The sequence below is a fragment of the Amphiura filiformis genome, chromosome 2 (genome assembly GCF_039555335.1).
Source record: "Amphiura filiformis chromosome 2, Afil_fr2py, whole genome shotgun sequence".
Classification (NCBI taxonomy): domain Eukaryota; kingdom Metazoa; phylum Echinodermata; class Ophiuroidea; order Amphilepidida; family Amphiuridae; genus Amphiura; species Amphiura filiformis.
Window position 1 is genome coordinate 50,388,369 of NC_092629.1, and position 27,991 is coordinate 50,416,359.

Sequence of the window (27,991 nt, forward strand, 5' to 3'; positions counted from 1 at the left end):
AAAATGAAGCAACACCTAAAAGTTAAACAACCTGTGTTGTGGTATGTGCAAGGGATATCTACCAAATATCTCCCGAACATGATGAAAACTTTAATTTACAAATGAACCAGGAAGTTGGCCATCATGGTGGACGCCTATTATCCAGAACAGTTTCAACGAGACTGGGGAACGGAAGGATCAAAACTTATGAAAGATTTAACTTTACTAGATGTAGAAAATCGTCATCAAAATTGCCAAAAGTTTTCACCAAATTCTGACGATCGCACGGAATATGGGGGACGGCATTACGGAAGTGAATACGGCCAAACCAGTGGATCGCCACATTATAATCAACAAATAACTGGTGATTATTACAATGGACAAAATCATGGTGGATACTATTCTCAGGGAATTCAACAATCTATTTCAAATTATGATCATTACACTGATGAAGGCTTAGTCGTAAATACCAGCGATCAACATGATGATTCATTCGACCAACGCATTGACGGCGAGCATCGACAATCGCTCACACTTCATCGAGTACCACAACAACACACTCACGATAGTCGTGACTTTGATCCAAAAACATCGAATTATTCCCAAACAGGACAACAAAATTGGCATATTACGAGTTTACCAAAAGTAAGTCCTGCTGACAGTCATGATTCAGGGCATGTGAGCCCTAAAACTTCGGAACTTTACTCGAATGATAATTACGGGTCATATGCTATATATGGAGGGGCGACCGGGTCATCCACAGCCAATCCAAGCGACGGTCATGGCAGCCATGATGTATCGCCGGGAGTAACACCGCGATATGAGATCAACCAGCCCGGCTACTATCGTGATCAAACTGGACAAAATGTTGAACAAAATGAGTATTTGGTAGGCAGGAATAATCGAGAACATGTTTATAACTCGAAAAATGTAAATAACAACACTGCTATGCGTCAGGAATTTTATGAAAATGAAAATAGTAATGTTGACCTGGGAAGTGCCAGGAATAGCCATCCCTCCCTCCGTAGTGGTGACAGATATGACAGGAATGCTGATGTAGTATTAACACATGACAGTGCAGGCCATGCACTTACTGGTAATACTGGAGGTAGTGATACGGTATTGGATCCACAAGGGAGAAACTCTCATAAACATCCCCAACACAAAGTCAGTGAAAAGCGCCCTCATGGGCCAACAAGATCAGTACGCGATACAGTAAGAGGCTACGATTATGGTGAGCCACAGCGGCCAAGCTCAAGGTCTTCCAACATTAGCAATAGGTCATCTATCACAAGTTTAAGCTCGGTGGAATCCGGTTCGTCACAGAATCGCAACGTCGAGAAGCATCAACGGGATTACGGTGCACAAAAGGGTAATCGGAAACCACGTAAAAGTACTCCGTTGTCAGGACAACAATTAGAGAACGTAGGTGATACTCAACAACTTCCTGTAAATTCAGATTCTGGATCAGGGTCAAAGGGTACTGTGAACCAAGGAGGTTATCAGCAGCAATTGGTGGCAGGAGTGGGATCATATTCTCATCCAAAAGACCAAGTCCATAACTTGCCACAGAAATCTCGACCAGAAGTGAACTATGCAACACAAATGAAGCAACGACATCCTCAAATCGGTGCTCCAACAGCGTCCAGAATTGAGCGCTTCCAAAGTCCGGGGGCTATTTCAAATCCAGTGAAATCGCGAGAAATGGTGCAACGCAAAACAGGGGGTGCTGTTGTGAAGAATCCTCTGTTGAAGTACGACGTGATTCCACCAAAGAGACAGGGTCCGTCTAATGCCGAGAGGAAATTGGAAGAGCTGACGCGGCAGCTGGAATTAGAAATGGAAGAAAATCCTGATGGGGAAGAGTTTGGTAAGTGACAAGTAAAGATTGTATTTAAAGTTACGGTATATATAAACAAATTGAATTCATAACCATCACTTTATTGTACATGTATACATTTGTACATGTAGCTACATGTGCTTCCTCACTTTTAAATTAAAACCAAATCTCAAGATTTTAGAACTTTGGAATTTGTTGAAATTTCACTCTTTAAAAAATGGAGCAGGCTAGAACAAACTTGCCAATTCGAAATCGTGCCATGCGCAAATACAGTACATTGCAGCTGCGTTCGCGCAGGCCTCGAAATAAGCAAGAATTTCTGAGCGCCATTTGGGCTCTCGATCTTAAATGTTTGAGGGCCCTCACAAATTTTTTTGGGCCCGAATTTGGGACATTGGTTTTTAAAAGTTAACCTATGAACCCCACAAATAAGTGAGAAAAATGGTAAATTTTTTGAGGGCCATTTGGGCCCGGCAGATGTATCTTTTGCGGGCCCTCACTGATTTTCAGGGCCTTGGGCCCTCCTTATTTCGAGCCCTGCGTTTGCGTGAAACGCAAAAGGATGAGCGCACACAGAGGACATCAAAAGTACCACATAAATGATAATTCCTCACTACGTCGCTTGCGATTTTTAAGTCATTGATGGATCAATAACCTGTATCACTCAGGGACTGTCTTTTGGAATTTGCAGGAGAGCATTAGATAGCTCTTCTGGGGCCTTCAAGGAGAGCTGTTTAGAGCAGTTATAATATAATAGAACATATGGACAGAATGGTCAACTAACAAGAGAGCTCTAAAAATCACTCTCCTTAAGGTGGTATTGGATGCATTTTCTAGAAATTAGGAAATGCTTTGAGCATGTTTTAAACAGATTAATTGAGTAGGGTAAAATACACTGATCAATATGCCTTTTGTTTGGAGCAAATCGGACATACGGTTTTCATAATACATCAATTTATATGTTCTTTGTATCCTATTGTTTTTGTCAATAATCAATATAGTTATTGAGCTAAAAGGACTGCAAAGGCTCATTAATATGTAATTTTTGCCTATATTTTGCTAAAAATCAATGCATAAATGTTCAGGGTACTTTTATTTTGCATACTTTTGCCCTGAAACTTGGTCAAAGTGTTTCTAATATGGTCGCATGTCACAAATAGGTCACCCAAAAATGGAGGAGCCGTAACATGAAAATGCTTTCTTCCCACTTCAAGTTTAGTTTATTCTAAAAGTATGATACCTATTTTAGAAAGTTTGGTGTCATTTTGTAGATAATTATGTTCTTTGTCAAATACAAAAAACCCCAGGTCAATTGAACAACTACTTTGAGATTTATACTTCAATATGTAAGATGTGTCAATGGAGGAGCTGGGGCGGGTGAGCCGGGGCGGGTGAGCCCCATAGGGTTGTACACAAAATTGTGAAAATATGGCAAACTTCAAACCTTTGTATCTTAAAAAGTACAACTAGCATGGACACCAAATTGCACATATATCATCCTGGATTGTTAATCTACCTCATAGTAGATCAACTGTAACAAAAGATGTAACTAATTAATTGCCTAATTAAATGCTAATTAAGACAGTTTTCCCTATATGTTAGTGTACAAAGTGTGCACGTAATGCTCCGACATTTCTAAATGGCCTATCTCTTGCCCGAGTCACCCTGCTTATTCAAAAATACACATATTTTTAAGGAAATTTGATGAGGAATTCAATTATGCTATTGGTTTTAGTGCCAGACATGGAGGAAAAAAGTTTTAATTGATAATGTCATACAAATTGTAAAATTATTTTACAATTATTGACCATTAAGGGCCCATACAATGTCTTTCTGAATCCATATTTATTTTGAGCTACATAGCTTTCAGAAAAAGAAAATATGGGGGTTACCATGACACGAAAGATGTTAGTTTTGTTGATGTTCCACCCTGTATATTTCTTACCCACCCTGTATTATGATATTATACTTTGTTGATTTGGCATCCTTGTAATATAAGCTTTCCAGAAATGTATACTTTAAATGGTCTAAAATGTATTCATTAAAAGTTGTGTTGAAGTGAATCAAAATTGGTGATATTTTTATCATAAAACATTATGTTACACAAAAGATGACCAATTCATGACATGCGACCATATGTTCTAATGTATTATATAGTGAAGCCGCCCTCTAATTTGCATATTTGCATAATTAATGAGCTAATTTGCATAAATGCTAATTAATTATGCAAATATGCAAATTAGGGGCGGCTTCACTATATAATACATTAGAACATATTAGAAACACTTTGACCAAGTTTCAGGGCAAAAGTATGCAAAATAAAAGTACCCTGAACATTTATGCATGGATTTTTAGCAAAATATTGGCAAAAATTATATGTAAATGAGCTTCTCCAGTCATTTTAGCTCATTAACTATATTGATTATTGATAAAAACAATAAGATATAAAGAAAATATAAATTGATATATTTGGAAAACAGTATGTCCGATCTGCTTCAAATAAAAGGCATATTGATAGGTGTGCTTTGCTTGCTCTACTCAATTAAACTGTTTAAAACATGTTTAGAGCACTTTTATAATGAGTGATTGCTCTTGCTCTCATCAAAAGGCAGTCCCTGCTGTGTGCGCACAATAACACATGTATGTCATCTAACAAATGACGGGGATACACATGCCATGGTGTGGAAGTAAGGAGGCAGCAATATAAATATACCAGGGGTGGGATTTTTCTGGATTTCCAGATTTTTAAAATTTCACTCTGGATTTCAAAGCACTTTAAAAAAAAAAAAATCCAGTGTTTTTTTCAGTGGGTAAATTTTATGGTTATTTTAAGAAAAGGAAGACAACATAGATATGGTATAGGGAGGCCTATAATTCAACGTAAATTTACAAAACAGAATTTTGGTCTAGAGAAGTTTTAAAGACATCTCATGTTTAACATTTTTTTACAGGTTTTTGCATCTCTAGCCTAACTTTTTTTTTAAATATTATTTTTTGATTTCTTGCAGGTTTTTGTGTCAAATGTGGTCAAAAAGTAACGGGAGCCGGACAGGCATGCCAAGCCATGGGCAATCTCTACCACACAAATTGTTTCACTTGTTGTTCATGCGGTAAGTAACAATAGACAACTGTTTTTTATGACAAATTTTGATGATTTTTACAATCGTCCGGATGAGCAAATCACTGAATGGTCCTTAAAAAAGCGCAGTTCTTGAGCATAAACTTGCGGTGTTAACTGTCTTGAGGAACTTTGTCCCCAACCATATAGACGAATCCAACGAGCCAAATCATGGTCAGGATTTGTTCGGCCATTATTGGGTCTCCGCATGCACTAAACTGGTGTTGTGAGTGCCCAATTGGGTGGATTAAACCCGCTTAAAATTCGATGTTAGATTCTTTTGTGTTGTACACTCACTACACTGTCATTATTTTTTTGTCTACGTGTAACGCGTGTGATAGAATGCAGTTTAACATATCCTCCAAGGCCGCATCATTTCACATTTTAGGTGAGATGGAGCCGACGGGGATCCAACTTTGGCAGCCATTGAGGAGTAGGAATGCGTGAAATTGGATTCATCTATATCCCAAATATAGGGGGATATTTTTTGTGATGAGTGCTCAGTCAAGTTCTGGAGTGCCATGTGAATGGGCTATTTTGGAATCTCACAAGCAGGGTAGCCTACAAGCCCTACATCCTACATGTACATCAGTTTAATTTTTCATTTGACATTTAATACTGGTGTGAGCAACCATGGTTATGGAAAACAGCTGCCATCCTTTGGGAGCTTGTTAGTAACTGATGCAAAGATAACCTCTAATCTCTCATATTTGGCTATTCCCGTAGAAATCCATACATCCCATGTTGAAGACACGACCTTAATCTCACACACAGGGGGTATAGATTTCAAATGGAGTCACTCACTTGGGTAACCCCATTTGAAATTCACACTCCCTGTGTGCAATATTAAGGTCATGTCTTCCACAAAGGGTGTATGGATTTCAACTGGAATGTCCTCAGCGCCTCATACCAAAGAAAAACTGGATAAGCTAAGCTGCCTTAGACAATAGACCAAAGAGATGTATCAAGATCGGGAAAATTGCGCTATTTATTCAGTAAGCTAGGGGGTCAAGTTGTGCCCAAACTGGCCGACAAGAAATGTTATGAATTACGGTACACCCTTTAGCGCGAAATGTGAACATGGGATCATTGGTTTGAATATTTTCCAAGCATATTGAGCTAACACCTCAGCAACTTAAGTTTCACAATAAGATACTAATGATCAAATGTTCATCAGTTTTCATCAGTTTTTAAAACTGATGTTTAAAAACATTTTTACGGTACAGAACTATTTGTATGCATCACCCCTTCCACAAGTCAGTCTCTTACACAAGACATAGTACCACATGCTTAATTGCACATTGAGTACAGGCATGAGAATTGTCAGGTTTAAGCCTTTTTTTGGGTCTAATTTCCGCACTTTAAAAAAAAATTCAGCCTGTTTTGGCCTTTTTAGCTTAAGTTCACACACTTTTTCAAACTTTTCAGGTGTTTTTGTGGATGATCATTCTCATGCCTGTGAGTATCCTTGGCAAAAGTACCCCTCTCATCCATAATTGACAGTCGAAAGTTTATCATACATGTACATGTAGTTTATGATGCCAGTTACACATTGGAAGTGACTTTGATGCTGAAGAGGTTCTTTTACATGTACATTGTATGTGTGTGCGACAGGTTGAATTATATCATGCTTTGGGTTTTATCGGAATTACTCAGTTTGAAAAGATCTATTGACGATTTCTACATTCAATATTGCAGATGTGGTCTTCTTTTACACAATGGACCACAATAGCCTCATCCCAATGGCATAGTCCAATAACCTCAATTACATAATCATAGTGCAAAGAATACAAAGTTCGTTTTTCAAAACCAATAAAATACTGTTTTTCACTGACCTGACAGTTTCGAGTGTCTTGGGTGACACTCTTCTTCAGAGTGATCTATGTCCACACACCTCCGGCGGATTTCGGCCTGTAGAGGGCGCACTTCTCGCGGAGATGATTGGGTCATAGATGTGACTTAGAAAATGGGCCCCCTCGTCTCTGTTCATGACTTGCGGGGATTTCTTCCTTATCCAGATGGATTCCATAATTCTTCTTATCTCGCGTCACCTTCCAGTTCCTTGCTAAGGATTTTGGACCCTTGCCAATCGATGACGTGATTTTGTTGTAAAGAGTGATCGGCTATGGCAGATTTGCTGAGCTCACTTTCCGACTGTTTTCTGGTCTGACGGGTGTAGTTCTTTTTCAAACCCGTTACTTTGTCCGTTTCTTTCATGTGTTCACTTACATGTACATGTAGTCTCGTGGAAAATCGTTGCCCCGTTTCACCCACATATGACTGATCACAATTTGAACAAGGGATCTCATATACACAGTCTGTTGTAGAGTCCATTTTCTAAGTCACATCTATGACCCAATCATCTCCATGAGTAGTGCGCCCTCTACAGGCGAAATCCGCCGGAGGTGTGTGGACATAGATCACTCTGAAGAAGAGTGTCGCCCAAGACACTCGAAACTGTCAGGTCAGTGAAAAACAGTATTTTATTGAAAGTAAATTAAATTAAACTTCAACACTACTTGTTTATTTTCGCTTACCGGGAGCGCTTTCGAGGAACTTCCTCGTCGTCAGCCGATGTTGATGGCTCCGATGTATTTCTTGGAAACGGCTAGAGACCAACCTGATCATGTGACATCACACTGGATGACGTCACAGAAGTTAAAGTATTTTATTGGTTTTGAAAAACGAACTTTGTATTCTGAATTTCTGCAAACCTGATGAATTTATTTACGGACCATATAGTGCAAAGAGTTTTTTACCCAAATTTTCAAAGGTTATTCATTGCCATTCAATGAATGTACAAATGTATTGGGGTTTAAGAACTGTGCCCCTGATAGATGATCATGTTGTGGATCCTAGTGTTACACACACAGTAAACCAAGTGCTGCATGTCTATTTTCAGTTAAAGTGTTTTCACATGGCTCTGGAGTAAAACTATAATTATAAAGACAAAGATAAAAAGACTAGTTTGCATCTGACGTCACTGTCAATCAAATTCTCTATGATCCTTGATTGGCTAATAGCGCGTATAAGGAAGGTCGATTCATCTGGCTGGTGCCGATCGGAGAAAAGGAATAGCAGCGAATGGCTAAAATTACGTACTCTTACAAGGCAAAAAGCAACTTTTCTAGGCATTGTGGACATGGTGCCTTCGGTTAAGAAAGTTTCCTACTATTAAGACCTAACTTTTGAGATGTTTTGTATGTTTGATGGTGCAAAATTAACAATAAGGCGCCCGGTTTTACCGCTGTGGCGCTGTGTTCAGCAACTCGATCATCACTTGTAAACAAACCGTGCTCGGAGTTTGATTGACAGATGACGTCAGACGCAAACTAGTCTTTTTATCTTTGTCTTTCATTATATCACAAGGCAAGCCATGTTTAGACTGTCAACCAATTCTTAAAGATTATAGGACACTCAAGAATTGTGATTCCTAAGTCAAATCAATCCTCGACTGCATGTCCACAAGTACGGTACAGGATTCCATTGAAGACGGGAATCCTAGTTTTGCCTTTTTAAATGTATTTGACTGAATGTATATTTTCAGTATTGAATATTTTATATACCGTACCGTATTTCGTCAAATAAACACCCCTGGGAGCGTTACATTTTCCCGTTTTAAATCACTAGGTAAACTTAAAACTCACGCTAAAATGAACAACTATGAACTAGAAACACTGACTTCTGGTTCACTTCCGGTTTTCCAGTCCAGATTTTCGCCAATTATTGACGCTATTATCAATCATGTGGGCAACTTGGTAAGCTTCTACACAAGATAGCATGGAAATATCAGCATTTTTGAAACATCTTGGTTGAAAAAAGTGGTGGGGGCGTTTGACGAAATACGGTACATGTAATGTTATTTATGCTCCTTCGGAGATATGCGGATGGCATTCTGTCTACTCCATTCTCTATTCTTGATTGTGAGTTTACTTTTCAATCGTTTTGCTTTTATGTTTCTTAATGATTGCAATCAAGATTGAAATGATCAAATAAAATAATAAAACTTTGATAAAATCTTGTTTGAGTCCATGCAGGTCATACATGGCCTTATCTTCCACACATGGAGTGTGAATTTCAAATGGGGTTACCTGAATGGGTGACTCCATAAAGTCCATTTAAAATCTATACTCCCTCTGTGGGAGATTAAGGTTATGTCTTCCATAGGCGGTGTATGGATTTCAACTGGAATAACCCACTGTACCAGTGTACCGGTAACTTACTTTTCTATTAACCTAGTCTTTGATACATTCTTGTTTTTATTCTGTACAGGTCGAACACTGCGTGGTAAGGCATTCTACAATGTACATGGCAAAGTATACTGTGAAGAAGATTACTTGGTAAGTTCATTAGTTTTAGATACAGTGATTTTGTCCTTGGGGCCAATGCAGCCAAATTAAGCCAGCCATTTTTTGGCCATTTGGTATATCAATGACCCCCTTTATATAATGTAGGCCAATTTTGCTTTATACAATGTATAAATTATGTCAATTTTTAAAACAATTTCTGATTTTTTTCAGAAAAATATCCCATTTTTTGCCTAACTGTAGCCAAAATATATATAATTCATAATTTACAATTTGGGTGTATTTCTAACACATCTAGGTGTATTTCAAATACATTTAGGTGTATTTCAAATACACCTGTGTATTTCAAAGTGCATTTGGGTGTATTCCTATTTATTTACATTTGGGTGTATTCCTAACACATTTGGGTGTTTTTATTTGTTCTTGCAGTATTCTGGTTTTCAGCAAACGGCAGAAAAATGTGCAGTGTGTGGTCATCTTATCATGGACACGGTAAGTACGCCCATTAACCCTACTGCCATTGTTACAGAGCTCCTGATTGGTTAATTGCATGATATGATCATCTGAGCAACCAATCAAAATAGACCTTTTAGATCTCATAGCATTACTTTACAATACATGTACATGTATGGACACAATTAGTATATACTTATGCCCAATAATCCTAACTGCCTTTCTTACAGAGTTGGTGAATTGCTATAAAATAGGCCTAATCATCTGAGCAACCAATCAATATACATACAGCTTTCTTAGCATTACTTTACAATATGTCCATTATCCCCATTTGAACCCTGATTGGTACATATAAAGGGGTAAAGGAGTCGAACCTGCCTTTGTTTACATCACAGAGTGTCCATCTCGCTTTCATTACGGACTAGACCAAACACAATTGGTCGCATGTCATGAGTAGGGTATGCAAAAAGGGTGGAGGGATTACACTTTTCTGAAAATTGTGATACAAATTTGATTGGCTTTCCGTAACCCCATATCCTACAGCAGTGGTTCATACCTCATTTTAAGCCTAATTTTATACTCTGTCAATCTACTGAAGCATATAATTATATATTATTCAGTAAAAAAATCACATCAGTTGAAATGAAAAATGCCAGGGGTGGAGGAGCAGGCGGATGTGGAGCAGGCGGATGCGGGAGTGTCCAATAGGGCCAATGTGAAAATTCACATGTCAGCATGTCAAAACTACCGGTTACTTTTTTCAAATCTAGTGAGGGTATGATGTATTGACAGTTTTGAATGTTGAATTTGTACAACTAAAACAATTACTGACTACTTAAGGTGGTACTACACCCCCTGATAAATTTTGTGACTAATTTTGTATTTTCTCAAAAAGTAACTACATTTTGTGTACACACTGGTAACAAAAGTTATGTATATTATTGGGGCAAGGAATCCAATATACTTCACCGAAATTTCAGTGATTCAAGACAAGGGGTTCATTATATGTTAAGAAATGAGGTACATTCTAGCGGTACCTCTTTTCTTATCATAAATAAAGTACCCCTTGTCTTGAGTCACTTAAATTCCAGTGTAGTAACTTGATTCCTTACCCACATAACTTTTGTTACCAATGTGTTATTATTTTTGAGAAAAAATGCAAAAATAGTCACAAATTTATCAAGGGTTGTATTACCTCCTTAAAGGGTTATATGTTCCATTTTTTTTCATTTTTAATGAAATTCTAGTTGAATTTCAGTATTTTTAGCAACATGCTAATGTACAATTCTCTTCTTGATATTCATTTCCTCAAATAATAGAATATTTCTCGCTAATTACTCGTAAAAAGGTCATTGACCTTCACAATGTAATTAACATACGTACAATTATTTTAAATAGGTCATTTGAAGCATTAATGTATTGAGAACATATCCTCCAAATCTGATTACATTCTTGCATAAAATAAAAATTTTACAGACTTTTTTTGTAATTGAGGTCCGATTTGAGAAAAACGCATTTGAAAATTGAGATTTACATAGACGCCTGTGTATTAATTAATTAGTAATTAAGCATTATCTCAAAAATTAAGCATGTGATAAGGTTAAAAATGGTGTTAATTATTAGAGGTTGTCAATATGTACAACATATCAAAAAATAAATTTTTTGTCATTTTTGACCATGTAATGGAAATTGTACCCAACTTATGACATGCGACCAATTATGAAATGTTGCTGTGGGGGTATTGCCACACCATTACAGCTAGTATTCCTAATATATTTGGGTGTATTCCTAATACATTCTGTTACCTTCCCATCATCCAGCATTTGCCTTATGCTGGTTTCCTACTTTCCTGTCGTTTTTTTGCTGCTCTGACAACAATTTTGTTTCACAGAAACGCTAGCGGTAACATATGTGACATGATCAAGGGGAATGAGTCGCATGTCAGCAATTTTCAATTAGAAGTTTTTTACATAATTTTCTGGCAGTTTATGAATGCTACATTTTGATGCATACCCCATCAAGAATTTGAATAGGCCTACTGTTTTTGCTAATATCTCAAAAACAATATTAGGGACATCCGATTCATTCCTCTTGATCATGTCACATATTTGTATTCCTAATACATTTAGGTGTATTCCTAATACCTTTAGGTATATTTCTAACACATTTGGGTGTATTCCTAATACATTTGGGTGTTTTTTCCAATAGATTCTTCAAGCAATGGGTCAGTCTTATCATCCGGGCTGTTTCCGATGCGTCGTCTGTAATCACTGTCTGGATGGTGTCCCTTTTACGATTGATGCAGATCATAAAATATACTGTGTGAAAGACTACCACAAGTAAGTATTAACTGTAGAAATATGGCAGTGCAAAAGACTAGGACAAGTATTGTAGAATTAAGTTGGTAAGAGACTACTTCAGATATTAAAGTAGTAAGTGTGGAGTTAAGACTGGGTAAAAAGACTATCACATGTATTGGATGTAGGTCTGTCAGTGAGAAACAACGTTTTAACGTTTCAGTCTTAACTCTGCAATCAAAGTATTAAAGTATTGATTGCAGAATTCAGACTGAAAGACTAGAATAAGTATTAGGTGTAGATTTATGTCGGTGAGAGACTACGTCAAGTGTTAAAGTATGTAGTAAGTGCAGAGTTATGACTGTGTGAAAGACTAGACAAGTATTGGATGTAAAGTTAAGTCGGTGCAAGACTACCTCAAGTGATCAAGTAGGAAGTGCGGACTTAAGACGTGAAAGACCGGCACAAGTATTAGATGTAGAGTTCAGACTCGGTGAGAGACAACCTCAAGTGTTAAAGTTCGTAAGTGCGGAGTTGAAAACTTTGTGAAAGACTAAAATGAATATTAGGTGTAGATTTAAGTTGGTGAAAGACTACCTCAAGTATTTAGTGCAGAGTTAAGACTGTGTGAAAGACTAGCACAAGTATTGGATGTAGAGTTAAGTTGGTGAGAGACTATGTCAAGTATTAAGTGCGGAGTTAAGGGGGTACTACACCCATGTGGTAAATTTGTGACTATTTTTGCATTTTTCTCAAAAAATAATTACACACTGGTAACAAAAGTTATGTATATTATTGGGGCAAGGAATCCAATTACTACACTGAAATTTCAGTGACTCAAGATAAGCGGTTCAGTATATATGATAGGAAACGAGGTACATCCTAGTGGTACCTCATTTCTGGTCATAAATAACAAACCACTTGTCTTGGGTCACTGAAATTCTAGGGTAGTAATTGGATTCCTTGCCCCTATAATATACATAACTTTTGTTACCACTGTGTTATTAGTTTTGAAAAAATGCAAAAATAGACACAAATTTATCGAGGGTGTAGTACCCCTTAAGGCTGTGTGAATGACCAGCGCAAGTACTTAGTATTTATGTATAGAGTGAACAATGGTACACTACCAAGTATTATATCGGCAAGGTCCTTCAGTGGTGTCTGACTGCTCTTCTTGATTATCGCATGAAAAAGAATCATGCGATGCTACGCAGCTTGATCAGCGAATGAGGAGCTGATGTGATGAAGACATGATTCAATTAGCCAATTAGAACCTCAATTCTTTGTTTATGCTGCAAACAGCGCTAAATCGACAGAGGGCTGAAGGACCTTGACAAAAACTAGAGCATTTTTTGGCTAGATTGAATCACCAACATTGCAACCAAAACCTTTGGTCTTTTGAGACTCGCTGTTTTACCTTGGACGACCATATGTCATCCACCGAGCTGAAGACCAAAGGTTGTGGTGACAACGTCAGTGATTCCATAGGGGATGCATGGATTTCAATTGGAATAGGCCATCGTAGTTTTTAATAGACCGTATTTCCTCGAATAGTCACCCCCTTCAATTAAACGCCCCCACCACTTTTTTCAACCAAGATGTTTCGAAAATGCTGATATTTCTATGCTATCTTGTGTACATGTAGCAAGTTTACCTAGGTGCACAAATTGTCACTAACGGTGTTGGTAATTTGCGGAAATCTGGACGTACCGTAAACCTGGAAGTGGACCAGAAATCAACGTTCCTAAGTTCATACATGTAGTTCATCATTTCAGCCTGAGTTTTAAGCTTACCTAATGATTTTAACTGGAATTATCGTTCTAAAAATGACCTTAAAAAGAATTATCGTTCGAATGCAACGCCCCCTGGAGCGACTATTTGAGGAAATACAGTAAGTGTTACTAACCAAGTACTAACCAAGCATTATTTCTTTTGCTTTCTCTTCTCTTCTTGACCTACTAACACCAAACATTGGCAGAAGGTAATTAACAAATAACCTTATATTTATAAGGAATTATAATCACCTTTTAAGGAATGATATAACCCATGGGCACTACTGCCTGAGCCCCTGATTGGTTAATTACATGATATAGTCATCTGAGTAACCAATCAAGATAGACCTTTTAGATCTCTCAGCAATTTTATGCTTGATGCCCTACTGACTATTCTTACCATACGTCTGATTGGCTCAATTTGTGAAATACCACTTCTTGTAGCCAATCAAAATAGTTATTAGAGGCCGGCAGGCAGTGCCCATAGGGTTAATAATACGCTAATTCATTATTGTAACCTCAATATATGTACCAGTATATGGAACCGGTCACTATTAATGCCAGGGGGAATGGGGGATTTAAAATTTTGTTGACCAAAAATTTTGCGTTCCCCTTCAAGAATTTCGTGGTCCCCCTTTTTATGAAATTTCTCTATTTAAAATTTCACATTCCCCCTCTTTTATGGCATTTTTTGTTTGATTACCCCCTGCTCATCACAAAAGAATTTGCATTCCACTTTGAGATTCTCCTGGTGTAAATAATGACCGCTCCCTATCCATTCATTCAACATACCATGTATGTATCAACCCTCTTCACATCACATGGATGTTGTCCACTCACTCCACTGCAGACAAGTTCAAAAATTTCAAAAGTTCTTTTAAAAAATCAGAATAATTGTAGTACATTTTCATCTTTTGGCAGACAAAGTGGCAAAAACTTGTTTTTGCCACTTTTTGCATGGTTTAATCGGCAAAAATGGCAAAAACTCATGCAGTCAGTCAAATATTAAAAAGTAAAACACAGAAAGCTCATAAACAATAACACACAACTAACAACTTTTGATCAATCGTTCAACATTATTTTTTGTGTCATCAAGTCCTTAGAACGAACAAGTTTTGAATTTGATATGCCACATTGCAGTTAATTTGCACTAGTGAGCAATGAAAAGCCATGCCTTTAATTTCTTAATATGTTACTTACAATTACCAAATCTAGCCTTGTTACACTCAGGAAATTATTTTGGAACTTAAAGGCCCAATCAGTGATTTGCTCATCCAGACGATTGTAAGATTTTGGTACCTTTGTCAATGTCATAGATGTATTCACATAGCCTGCTAGTAGTTCAGCCAAAAGCTGTGTATTTGAGGGGAAAAAAAGGAATTAACATGAATCTGTAATTTATATACTGACACTATATAAATTAGCTAATTGTATTTGATTTTGAATGGGGCTTCAGCTTCGTCAATTTTCGTTTTTGCCAAATTTTTCATTTCCAAAATACCAAATGACAATTACATCAGAATGACTTTTCCTTCACTTTTAAGCAATTTGTAAACAATTTTTTTTTTTACACTTTCGCTGGGATGGGTCTTTCATCTTTTGTTTTGAGATGAAAAAAAGTAAACTATTATTCACTCTTACATGTAGTTTTTGCCATTTTCGCTAGCAAAAACTAGCAATATAAATTGTTTTTACCAAGTGGTTAAAACCACAGTTTTTCCACCTGCTGCAAAAACCTGCGAACTCTGATTTTGTGACCATATTTGGAATCAGCATGAAAAATGCATTAAAATGAGTAAGCACAGTATTGATACAGTGGTTCTTGAGATAACTCTTGATATTTTAAGAAACATTCATCCATTCAACATTCTTCACTGTATCAGCAGTGCAATACTGTTGACAGCAAAGTTGGCTCTATGGATAAGCTTTTAAATACCTACATTTGGGTGTATTCCTTATACATGTGGGACCCTTTGTGGGTGTTTTCCTAATATTTTTGAGTGCATTCCTTTAATCCTTTTACATTTGTGTGTATTCCTTAAACATTTGGCTGTATCCTTTATACATTTGGGTGTATTCCTTACACATTTGGGTGTATTCCTAATACATTTGGGTGTATAGTATTCCTAATACATTTGGGTGTATTTCTAATGCATTCATGATACTCAGGTTGAATCTCTAGTGGAAGTTTTGTGTTAAATCTATAATTATTTTCTTTCGTTCAACTGAAGCTTAATGGTAAAACAATTGAGCCTTCAATCTGTGTTAAGAACCTAGGTGTAACATTCAATGGTTCAATAAACCTGTCCATCCATGTTAGTAACTTGTGTAAAACTATCAATTTCCACATTCGCAATTTGTGGCGGATACCAGGCCTTGCCGTTTGAGGCGAGCAATTGCTCTCGCTCGCTGCGAATCGCCCAAAATTGAATCCAATATCAATTTACATGCAAGTTTCAGCACTTCAGTGTATCCTGTATCCGATCTACCGTAATAAGTTTTGTGATAAGCTTTGTGAACAGTGTGTAATATTGTTTCATATTAGTATATGAATGATTTTTCAGACCTAGCGAGTGATTCGATTAAAATGTAGGGAGTGATTCGACCACTCGCCTACCATCATGCTAGCAAGTGATTGACCACTCGCCTTTAAAATCTGGACGGCAAGGCCTGGGATATGATGTTTTATTTCTCAGGAAACCTGTCATCATGCCGTTAGAGCACTTGTCCTGTCCCGCATAGACTATACTAATTCTCTTTTGTTTGGTGCTCGTGAAGCTGACCTCGGACTGCTGCAATGCTCCAGAATAAGGCTTTCAGGCTACTTTTTGCTTGTGGATGGGACAGGTGCTCTGCGGATCTCTTGAACTCCTTGAATTGGCTTCAAGTGAAAGACAGAATATATTTAAAAATATTGTTGTATGTCTATAAGTGTTTGATGAATGTCGCTCCACCATATTTATGTGACCTGCTTACCTTGCTCAGCGACATGGTAACGCACGAAAATAGGCCCAGACTCCGCTCCTCTTTGGATATAACAAGGTCTTGGTTCTACGATCAAATAAGAGAGCTGGTGATCATTCGTTTGTTGTTGCCGCTGAGCGTCTCTGGAATGAGTTGCCTATCCAGTTGAGGGATGCCGGTGTCTGTGTCTGCTTTTAAACGTTTGTTGGTGACAGTATTTGTTTCTTGCTTCATTTTATCCTGTACATATTTGTAAGGTGCATGCTCATTATTCAGAGCATTATAAATATTGATTAATAATAATAATTTTGTTGCATTTTCAGAATTTATGCACCAAAATGTGCTGCTTGCCAAGAGCCGATATCACCAGTAGAGGTAGGTACTATCACAAAAGATATTGAACCCTTCCCAGAATCCTTTGCAATATGATGCATCACCTCATTACATCAAATGATACTCATTACTTTGTACAGGCTCTCTTTGTTTTGAGAATATAGTTGGCTAAACATGGGTTGATAGTCAAGAAAAAAACATCTTGCAATTTACCTCATAAAACCTTAGTTATGCTCTCTAATGCTCAAGATTGTAATTCCACATTTCGACTATGCCAGCAGTGTTTGGTCTAATTGTTCTACAACCAATCAATATCAGCTTCAAGTACTTCACAACAGATTAGCTAGAACAATTCTCTTTGCTGATATCAGAACACCAGTAGATGAAATGTTAAGTTCTTTAAATTGGATTAAACTTTCTGATAGATGGTCTAATCACATGATTTTTCTTACCTTTAAATGTATCAAAAATATGTGTCCTGAATATTTATGTAATCAATTTGACTTTGTTCATAATGCTCATGATCACATTACAAGGAGTCATTCTTCAAACACATTGATTGTGCCTAAATATTATTCTAACAGTGGTAAACGTACATTTATTGTAAGAGCTGCAAACTTATGGAACAATTTGCCACCATCATGTCGTGTAAATCTTGAAACTATGTCTTTGCATCAATTCAAGACAAGCATCATTACTACTGCTGAATTATAATCATTTATTTATATTGTATGTATTTTAAGATTTATATCATTCATGTATTTGAGGTATATTTATTTTCTTTCACACTTATTATTGATGTTTTTGTATAAATTACTAAATATCATGTTATTTTGTATATATTCTGTAAAAATGTTATATATCATTGTATGAGGGCCTGCTTGGAAAGCAGTGCTTGCCACTGAAGTAGTTTAAATCCCTCAATAAAGATTTCACAAATCAAATCAAAATCTGGATGTGTTCTGTTCTTCGAGATAAAGTTTGTCACTATCGACTAGGGGTGTGATTTTCAGGTAATTTTGTGCCCGGGTACCCGGCGCATTTTGAATTTGAATGCATTTTGATATCAGTAATAGAGTATGACATGAAAACAAATTATCAATTTTCATATTAAAAACACAAAACATTGTGCAATTTTTTTTTTTTTTTTTTTTTTTTAGGTCAACCATGAATGATCCTAGCATTTAGGTCTAGGTCCAGGGACACTACAAAACCGGATTTTTTTTTTTTTTTTTTTTAATTTGGGCACCCGGGCAGGGTATTTTCTGCCCGGGTAATGTAATCTCGGGCGGGTACCCGCGAGCCCGCCCAAAAATCCTGGCTTACTATCGACCCATGTGCTAGATAGCAAATCATACAGAAAATTGAAATGGAAGAAATGCATAGTGGGAAGATATCTTCACATGGTTCTACACACATGCCTTTATATTACAGATAAAGAATCTGTTCTTTTCTCTGTACAAACAATTATGCTTATAAATATGTGCTTTTAATCTTAGACCCCGTTTACACAGAGCCTGAAGTCGACTTTAGCAGACTTTGAACTCGACTTCATTTGTGTGTAAACAGGGTCGTCGCAAGTTGAACTCGACTTCAGAAGTCGACTTCAAATGATGACCCGGAGCAACATTTGTCGAATTCAAAGTCGACTTCAAACTCGACTTTTGCAGTGTAAACGAACACGTAATTAGAAGTCGACTTCATAATGGTAATTTGAAACATGAGCAAGTGATGGCATAAAATTTGAATTCATAATTTGTTTTTAAGTCGACTACCGTGTAAACACTCCGTCAAGAAATAATTTATGCTAATCATTAGTCGCAATCTGAATTCGATGTCGCAATTGAAGTCGACTTCTCTCTGTGTAAACGGGGTCTTAGCTTGAGCAATTGGCTTTTAAAACCTGGACCCATTGTCAGACATATTTGGATGTATTTCCTAATATTTTTGGGTGTATTCTTAATACATTTGGGTGTATTTTATATATTACAGGGTAGCATGGAAACGGTACGTGTAGTTTCAATGGACAAGGACTTCCATGTTGAATGTTACAAATGTGTGGTAAGTCAAAAGGATTTTCCTTTCTATTTTTCTTTTTAAAATGCTAGACTTCAGGTGTGTGTTAAATTAATGCGCTATTCCATTTTTATAGTCTGTATAGTCACATATCATGACCTTTGACCCTGATTCACTGTACACCCTGTAGGCTGCTTTCTAAAACATATTTCTTTGTATTTCTTTCTCTTTCTAGGAATGTGGTTTACAATTATCTGACGAAGACGGTCGTCGCTGCTACCCGTTACAAAATCGTCTCCTTTGCTACACATGTCACATCTCAAAGCTAGCCCCCGGAGGACACATCCCACAACCCGGATCCGGTGCTACAGCAACTGTCATCGACTCATCTTACTCTCCACAACTCTCCCCAAGTACTACATATCCGGGTCCTGGCAGTCCACCAGAAACTCCAGTCGATCAGTCCGGTTCATACCGGCCTATACCGCCACCACAGTACACACCATCTCCGTTTGAGAACTCTGGTTTTGAACCACCGCCCCCGGATCCGCCACCGTATTCACCTCATGATCCGTTACAGAACGTTTATCCGCCAACGCAGAAAACCGGTGGGAGGTCCGGTCAGTTGATGTATGGGAAGCAACCGTCACAGCAAGTTCCCCATGGTTACCGGCAAGCAAGGGGGTCAAGTAGTAGCCTGGGATCCGCACATGATGTAAATGAACGACAACTAAAGAATTATGTGGTGACAGATTTGTGATGAGGTGAAATATGTCAAATTATTTACCGCAGACGACAAGTTCCACTTTTTTTATCAGGTTTTTGAAATACGGTCGTCACTAGGCAAGGTCAAGGTTCGGTCCTGGTGTATTCCAATACACTTGGGTGTATTCCTATTATACATTTGGGTGTATTCCTAATACATTTGCCTACATTTGGTAGTACCTTGTATCTTCCATAAGAAACTGTAAGTTTACCTCGAAAATTAACTTTCAATACTGTGAAAATGCAATTAAAATATTTTGCCTCCCTTTCAGTTTTCCGCTCCGCTAATTCCGGCCTGATCGAAGTTAGCCGAGCCAAAAACGCCATCAACGGCAGGAAGGGGCCAATTATATATTAAGGAAACTGTATTTGACAAGATTTCATGTACATATGTAACCATAGGTGGTTTATTGCACATTTGGGTGTATTCCGAATACATTTGGGTGTATTCCGAATGTACATTCGTAACTATGGTAACTGTTTGGTGTGAAAGGTTTCTTGGATATGCCTGTTCCAATTTATTCGACATAATTATGTATATATATATATGATGTAATCATGGCAACTGTTTGAGAAGGATGCTTGAAGAATTTTTTCTTGCCTTTTTAATGTAGATTTATAATTAGCAGCCAAATCATATTTATAATTAGCTGCAACTGATTTATGGTACTTCGGTTAATTAGTAATCAAAATGAAGGGGTAAAATAAGGAAGCTCCTCCCCTTGGACATTGTGTCCCTTCTTGCCCCCCCTTCCCCACCATCTGTGGCTGTAATTAGCTAAATCAATTATTTAGCTGTAACTGATTTATGGGAGTGCCTACTTGAGTAGAATTAGCGGATTAAAGGGAGGGGGCAAAGTGAGGAATTTGCCCTCCCGTGCTGTGGGACACCCTGCCGCTCTTGCCTCACAACTCTGTTCTGGAATTAGCAGCTAAATCAATTATTTAACTGTAACTGATTTATGGGAGTGCATACTTGAGTAGAATTAGTGGAGTAAAGGGAGGGGGCAAAGTGAGGAATTTGCCCTCCCCTGCTGTGGGACATAGTGCCCACTCTTGCCTCACCCCTCTGTTCTGCAATTAGCAGCTAAATCAATTATTTAGCTGTAACTGATTTATGGGAGTGCATACTTGAGTAGAATTAGCGGATTAAAGGGAGAGGGCAAAGTGAGGAATTTGCCCTCCCCTGCTGTGGGACACCCTGCCCCTCTTGCCTCACAACTCTGTTCTGGAATTAGCAGCTAAATCAATTATTTAACTGTAACTGATTTATGGGAATGCATACTTGAGAAGAATTTGTAATCAGTAGAGTAGCCAAGTAAAGGGAGTGGAAATAGTGAGGAAGTTGCTCCCTTTCCCCCCTTTGGGATATTGTGTCCTCTCTTGCCCCCTGTAACTATAATTAGCAATTAAATCAATCATTTTCCTGCAACTGATTGATGGGAATGACTTGAGGACAATTTGTGATCTAATCAGTGGTATAACCAAAGTGAGGAAGCTCCCCTTCCCCCCTTGCCTTCCTGACCACCATGTGATCTTACACCGTTTTTGCCAAAATTTTGCCAGTTGACATGCGATTCAAAAAAATAGCTAGTAGTCAAATGCCATAGTTTTTGCGTAATCGCTACTGGCAGCGTTCATTTGTGGCTAGCGGTGTAGCGACAAGTTAACTGGTTGTGATTTGAGTTGTAAGCCATGCTAGCTACGCATTGATCGGATATTAGCAATCGCTTTTCCGATACGCGTCGGACGATAAGTTGTGATTGCTCAATATGAAGTGGGCATTAGGCTGTTCCAGTTAATTCCCCTATGGAAGAGATGACCTTAATCTCCCACACAGGGAGTGTAGATTTCAAATGGAATTGCCCATTTGAAATTCACACTCCCTGTGTGAAGATCAAGGTCATGTCTTCCATAGGGGGTGTATGGATTTCAACTGGAATAGCCCATTAGGATTTTGATTCAGTTGGGTATACCCGTATTCAAAGGTTGTAAAATATGATGAATGTTAAAGCTATTGGGTGTATTCCTAATACATTTGGGTGTATTCCTAATAAATTTGGGTGTATTCCTAATACATTTGGGTGTATTCCTAATACATTTGGGTGTATTCCTAATACATTTGGGTGTATTCAAAAGTTGTAAAAATTTAAGGTGTATGTTAAAGGTATGTGATATGTATTCTATTCATGTATTTTATAGATTGGGCCCAGAAAAGATATATGTTATGCGATCAAGCAAAATCAGTCGGAACTCAGAAATATTGATTTTGAGATATAGCCAAACAAAGGAACTATATCTTTTTAAACTCTTTAATTGCTCATATTATATTTATAACTGGTTGTTCAATTTAATTTGAGTTTCTGCAAAATTCAGCTCTGTAAATGCTTTTTACTATTCTATAAGAAACTGAAAATTTAATATCTGCTAGTTCCAACTGATTTTGCTTGTGATCGCATCACATTACACTTCCCATAATGCATTTCTCACATCTTCAATTTCCTGTACTGATTTGCTATCTAATGCAACATGGGTTGATAGTGACAAAATACCTCAATGAACAGAGCACATCCAGGTCTTGTAAAATGAAACGAAGCTAAACCTGCACAAAGTAATGGGAGTGCCATTTGATGAAATGAAGTAATGTGTCATGTTGCAAAGGATTCTGGGAAGGGTAAGATTAGATATCCTCTCTGAATTGGGCCTGAAATTTTTTCATTTTCCGTAGGCGGTGTGCATTTCCGTAAGTGGTGTGCATTCCGTAGGCGGTGTACATTTTGCTTCAGGGAAATTGAAAAAGATGCTATTCATCAAAATGATTTTTTAAGTTTTTATGATTCTGAATTTGCTTCTACTATATTATTTTTATTGAACTGAAAATTTCACATTCTCGCACATGTCCACTCTATTCTATGTAATAATGTACTGTACTATATTTTAGTAAGAATCATTGATTATAAGTTGTTTACTTATTTTTACATAATACATTTGGGTGTATTCTTTATACATTTGGGTGTATTCCTTATACATTTGGGTGTATTCCTAATACATTTGGGTGTATTCCTAATACATTTGGGTGTATTCAAAAGTTGTAAAAATTTAAGGTGTATGTTAAAGGTATGTGATATGTATTCTATTCATGTATTTTATAGATTGGGCCCAGAAAAGATATATGTTATGCGATCAAGCAAAATCAGTCGGAACTCAGAAATATTGATTTTGAGATATAGCCAAACAAAGGAACTATATCTTTTTAAACTCTTTAATTGCTCATATTATATTTATAACTGGTTGTTCAATTTAATTTGAGTTTCTGCAAAATTCAGCTCTGTAAATGCTTTTTACTATTCTATAAGAAACTGAAAATTTAATATCTGCTAGTTCCAACTGATTTTGCTTGTGATCGCATCACATTACACTTCCCATAATGCATTTCTCACATCTTCAATTTCCTGTACTGATTTGCTATCTAATGCAACATGGGTTGATAGTGACAAAATACCTCAATGAACAGAGCACATCCAGGTCTTGTAAAATGAAAACGAACGAAACCTGCACAAAGTAATGGGAGTGCCATTTGATGAAATGAAGTAATGTGTCATGTTGCAAAGGATTCTGGGAAGGGTAAGATTAGATATCCTCTCTGAATTGGGCCTGAAATTTTTTCATTTTCCGTAGGCGGTGTGCATTTCCGTAAGTGGTGTGCATTCCGTAGGCGGTGTACATTTTGCTTCAGGGAAATTGAAAAAGATGCTATTCATCAAAATGATTTTTTAAGTTTTTATGATTCTGAATTTGCTTCTACTATATTATTTTTATTGAACTGAAAATTTCACATTCTCGCACATGTCCACTCTATTCTATGTAATAATGTACTGTACTATATTTTAGTAAGAATCATTGATTATAAGTTGTTTACTTATTTTTACATAATACATTTGGGTGTATTCTTTATACATTTGGGTGTATTCCTTATACATTTGGGTGTATTCCTAATACATTTGGGTTTATTCCTAATATATTTGGGTGTATTCCTAATACATTTGGGTGTATTCCTAATACATTTGGGTGTATTTCTAATACATTTGGGTGTATTCCTAATACATTTGGGTGTATTCCTAATACATTTGGGTGTATTTCTAATACATTTGGGTGTATTCATAATACATTTGGGTGTATTCTTAATACATTTGGATGTATTCTTAATACATTTGGGTGTATTCCTTATACATTTGGGTGTATTCCTGATACATTTGGGTGTATTCCTGATACATTTGGGTGTATTCCTAAATGCATTTAGGTGTATTCCTAATACATTTGGGTGTATTCCTTATACATTTGGGTGTATCAGATTGTGATAATATCAGGTTCTGATATTGCATCTCTTTTGACATGAAAAATTGTTATCCATTACCTTGGACGGTCATTTGGATGTATATATTTCTCATTTGGGTGTATTTCCGAGACATGTGAGTGTATTTCTAACAGATCTGGGTGTATTCCTGACATCTTTGGGTGTATTCCTAATATATTATGTGTGTGGATGGTCATTATATCAGTAAATATTGTATGCGCAAAAAAAACGTGAATGTGACCTCAGAACTGCTGTGTATAATAATGCCGACTTGTTGACAATTAGTGGCGTGTGTGGTGCAGTGGTGGACTTGTTAGTGTTGCTTTAATGTGTTTAATGCCGACTTGAACATTATTTCTGTACTATCTATGTCTTTTTGGACAGTGAATATCATGCTATTTTACTGTTGTTCAATACTTTCTATGCAAAGATAATATTGCCTATAAACTTGTTTGGGTGTATTCCTAATACCTTTGGGTGTATTCTTAATACATTTGCTTGTATTCCTAAGTAAGACATTTTTTGGTGTCTTCCAAATACATATTACAGATTTGTGTGTATTCCTAATACATTGGGTATATTCCTAATAAATTATATTTGGATGTATTCCTAATACATTTGGGTGTATTACTAGTACATTTGGTGTATTCATAATACATTGGGCATTTTTCTAATACCTTTGGGTGTATTCCTAATACATTTGGGTGTATTCCTAATACATTTGGGTGTATTCCTAATACATTTAGGTGTATACCCAATACATTTGGGTGTATTTCTAAGGCATCTGGGTGTATTCCTAAGACATTTGTGTGTAATATTGCCCCTCTTGTGGTAGTATCTTGTATCTTCCAGAAACTTAACCCCCTGAGCACTACCTGCCGATCTAACATTGCCTCTGATTGGTCAATTACATGATGTCTTCACTTTAATCACCAATCAAATAATTCACCCAATTTTTTTGTGTGGTGAAATTATTCTGACAATGTTGCTGATTGGGCCATTTGATAATAAAAACTTCTTTTTGGCCAATCGGCAAGTAGTTCTCATGGGGTTAATATAACAGTATAGACCTTCTCAAACAGTGATCGGAAATATTCAGAAATTAATGTGAGTGCCATATCTTGTGCGAGTATTATGAACAACATGTTGTATTACGAACAAAAATACCAAAAAGAGTCATTTAATCCTAAATATCAATTGTAAAATTGATTGATTTTAAATACATTGGTTAATTATAAATAATAGCAGCTGAAGGGAGTATCCCATCATGCATTGCAGTATAGCATGTGTAGTTATACTATACTACTGCAGAGCATGATGGGATACCAATCGGCTGCTGTGGGTTTGTACATTGTATTATGTCACAAAATGTGGGTGTATTGCCGATACATTTGGGTGTATTCCTGATGCAGTTGGGTGTATTCCTAATTTATTTGGGTGTATTCCTAATACATGTGGGTGTATTCCTAATTTATTTGGGTGTATTCCTAATACATGTGGGTGTATTCTTAATACATTGGGTGTATTGCTAATACATTTGGGTGTATTCCTATAATTTGGTTCATCTCAAGTTTGGTAGTGACGTATGTGCGTATGTCGCTCGCTGCAGAATCGAATCGCGCCCCATGAGTGTACATGCGCGCGTACAGGGGCAGGTTTGCGGCGCAACCGCGAAAGAGCATTGATGTCACTACCAAATTATAATAATGTGTGTTCTTAACTTCTTATTACATTTGGGTGTATTCCTAATACATTTGGGTGTATTCCTAATACATTTGGGTGTATTCCTATCAAATAAATTGGTTTATAAATAAATGTAATTGGTTTGTACATTGTATTATGTCACTAAATTTACACAATAAATGTGTATTATTATAATCATACAGAACCAAGTTTACAAACTGTTGTCTCTGTTCTTTTAGTACTTTAGTCATAAGATAACCAGTGTTCGAAATATGCCTCAAAAAGTTACAGGCCAGCCGGGCTTGACTTTAAAAAGTTACAGGCCGGCAGCTAGATGCCAGTCAGAAAAGTTACCGGCCAGGCCAAAAAGTTACAGGCCAATGGCCGGCTGACCGGCCCTATTTCGAACGCTGGTCATAACTTGTTCAAGACTTTATCAATGGCATAGCCAGGGGGCAGAGGTCCGGGCAGAAAGTTTTCAGTGAGAAAATGGGGATGGTAAAGAGCAAAATGTCCTTAGTTAAACTGACCAAAAATGGGTCGAAAATCCGGCCTTGCCCCCTTAAGGGCTGGGGTATGAACGTTTGGACAGTATTTATTTTGGGACATTAGAGCACATCAGACATATCGAATTGCATTCTGAATACGAAGAATGTCATTCTGATATCAAATAATTTTGGTTTTTGAAATTCGCAATTTAATACACATTTTATGGCAAATCATTAAAATTGATATTTTGATATTTAACAGTACTCAAGTAAACTTTATAAATCTGATGATTTATACTTAAAGTGTATGTAGGTGGGATGAAATGCCGACGATCAATTGAACATTTGGACCTTTCGTATTGAAGATATGGATTTTTTTTCCCCAAAACACCAAAAAAAATTAGGTCTTTTTGGGAAAAAAATCTATATCTTCAATATGAAAGGTCAAAATTTTCAATTGACCGTCGGCTTTTCCTCCCTGCTACATACACTTTAAGAATATATCATTAGAGTTATATAATTTACTTCGAGGACTGTTATATATCAAAATTTGAAAAATATCAAATTTTTATAATTTGTCATAAAATTTGTATTATATTGTGATTTTCAAAAAATTAAAATTATTTGATATCAGAAAGACATGCTTCGTATTCAGAATGCAATTCGATAGATCTGAGGTGCTCTCATGTCCCACAAAAAATACTGTCGAAACGCAATAAACGCTCATTTTAGATCCCTTAATGGGGGCGAACATTTGGCTTTGCTCCCTTAAACAAAAATCCTGGCTACGCCACTGCTGTCTATACAGCCAGTCGGATTACCCAGGCTGGCATTGCATGTTTACTGCATACCAACCGCCATCAATTCAATCTGATCAGGGATCTGACTCTGCAAGAAATTCTAACCCCCTCCTCTCGTATGCAATATGACGTCACGCATGACATAATCATCATCATTTAAATAAAATTCTGTCCTAATAAGGTACCACACGGCAATTTGCATGATAATAGAATAAAACGGGTAATACATGCTGTATCAAAATACTGGTATACCTGGATAGCTTGAGTGCCTGGATCGAAAGTAAAACCGGTGAGTGTTTTGGACTCTCAAATTTTCAGAAAATGTTTGGTTTGGATGTTGAAGATTCTGCGCATAAAAATGCCATCAACTTTCTTGTATTATGTTTGAAATATTATATTCATAGATGCAAATTTCAGGATGTCAACCCTAGTTTTCAAGCTTACAAGAACATGGTGAAAGTTAAATTTGGCACAGAATATAAAATTGCGGAAAGCAAAGGAAAACTGGGTAATCATTTCAAGAAATTTTCCTTTGATCTTGGTTTTTAATGGGATGTAATTTTCAAAGATCATTGTGTGTTATTTTTATTTGCACTGTGATATGGGAAAGTTATCTGTGTTTTGTTTTGTCACTTGTCTGCATGTATGTGTGTTTGGGGGATGGGTGTGTTGACTGTTGAGGGGGTGTTTGGGTGGGATTTTTGTTTTGTGTAGAAAATCCCTGGTCTAGTTTATTGATGTACATGTAACCAACATAATTTGTTCATATTATACAAGTATATGTTGTATAGTGCTGATTCTGCCCACCCATGGCAGGGGGAC

General features: G+C 36.9%; 1 protein-coding gene across 2 annotated transcripts; it reads left to right on the forward strand.

The window, feature by feature from the left end:
- Positions 1-26,081, forward strand: LOC140146339 (uncharacterized). 2 transcript variants are annotated; one of them, XR_011858225.1, is made up of 9 exons: positions 1-1,849; positions 4,828-4,929; positions 9,210-9,277; positions 9,674-9,736; positions 11,906-12,036; positions 17,054-17,105; positions 19,056-19,124; positions 19,315-21,949; positions 24,145-26,081. XR_011858225.1 is itself a non-coding variant. In XM_072168148.1 (8 exons), exons 1-8 carry the CDS (start codon positions 124-126, stop codon positions 19,837-19,839), a joined length of 2,736 nt encoding a protein of 911 aa, XP_072024249.1. In that variant the 5' UTR covers positions 1-123; the 3' UTR covers positions 19,840-22,416. The 2 variants fall into 2 exon arrangements, 1 of the variants encoding a protein (XP_072024249.1); XM_072168148.1 differs by lacking the exon at positions 24,145-26,081 and having other exon boundaries at positions 19,315-22,416.
- Positions 26,082-27,991: the final 1,910 nt, after the last annotated feature.

Excerpts from the sequence above, each read along its gene's own strand:
- LOC140146339 (XM_072168148.1), top strand. The coding sequence starts at position 124 with ATGGTGGACGCCTATTATCCAGAACAGTTTCAACGAGACTGGGGAACG. Across the intron at positions 9,278-9,673 it reads ACTGTGAAGAAGATTACTTG|TATTCTGGTTTTCAGCAAAC; the intron begins GTAAGTTCATTA and ends TTGTTCTTGCAG. Across the intron at positions 12,037-17,053 it reads TGTGTGAAAGACTACCACAA|AATTTATGCACCAAAATGTG; the intron begins GTAAGTATTAAC and ends TTGCATTTTCAG.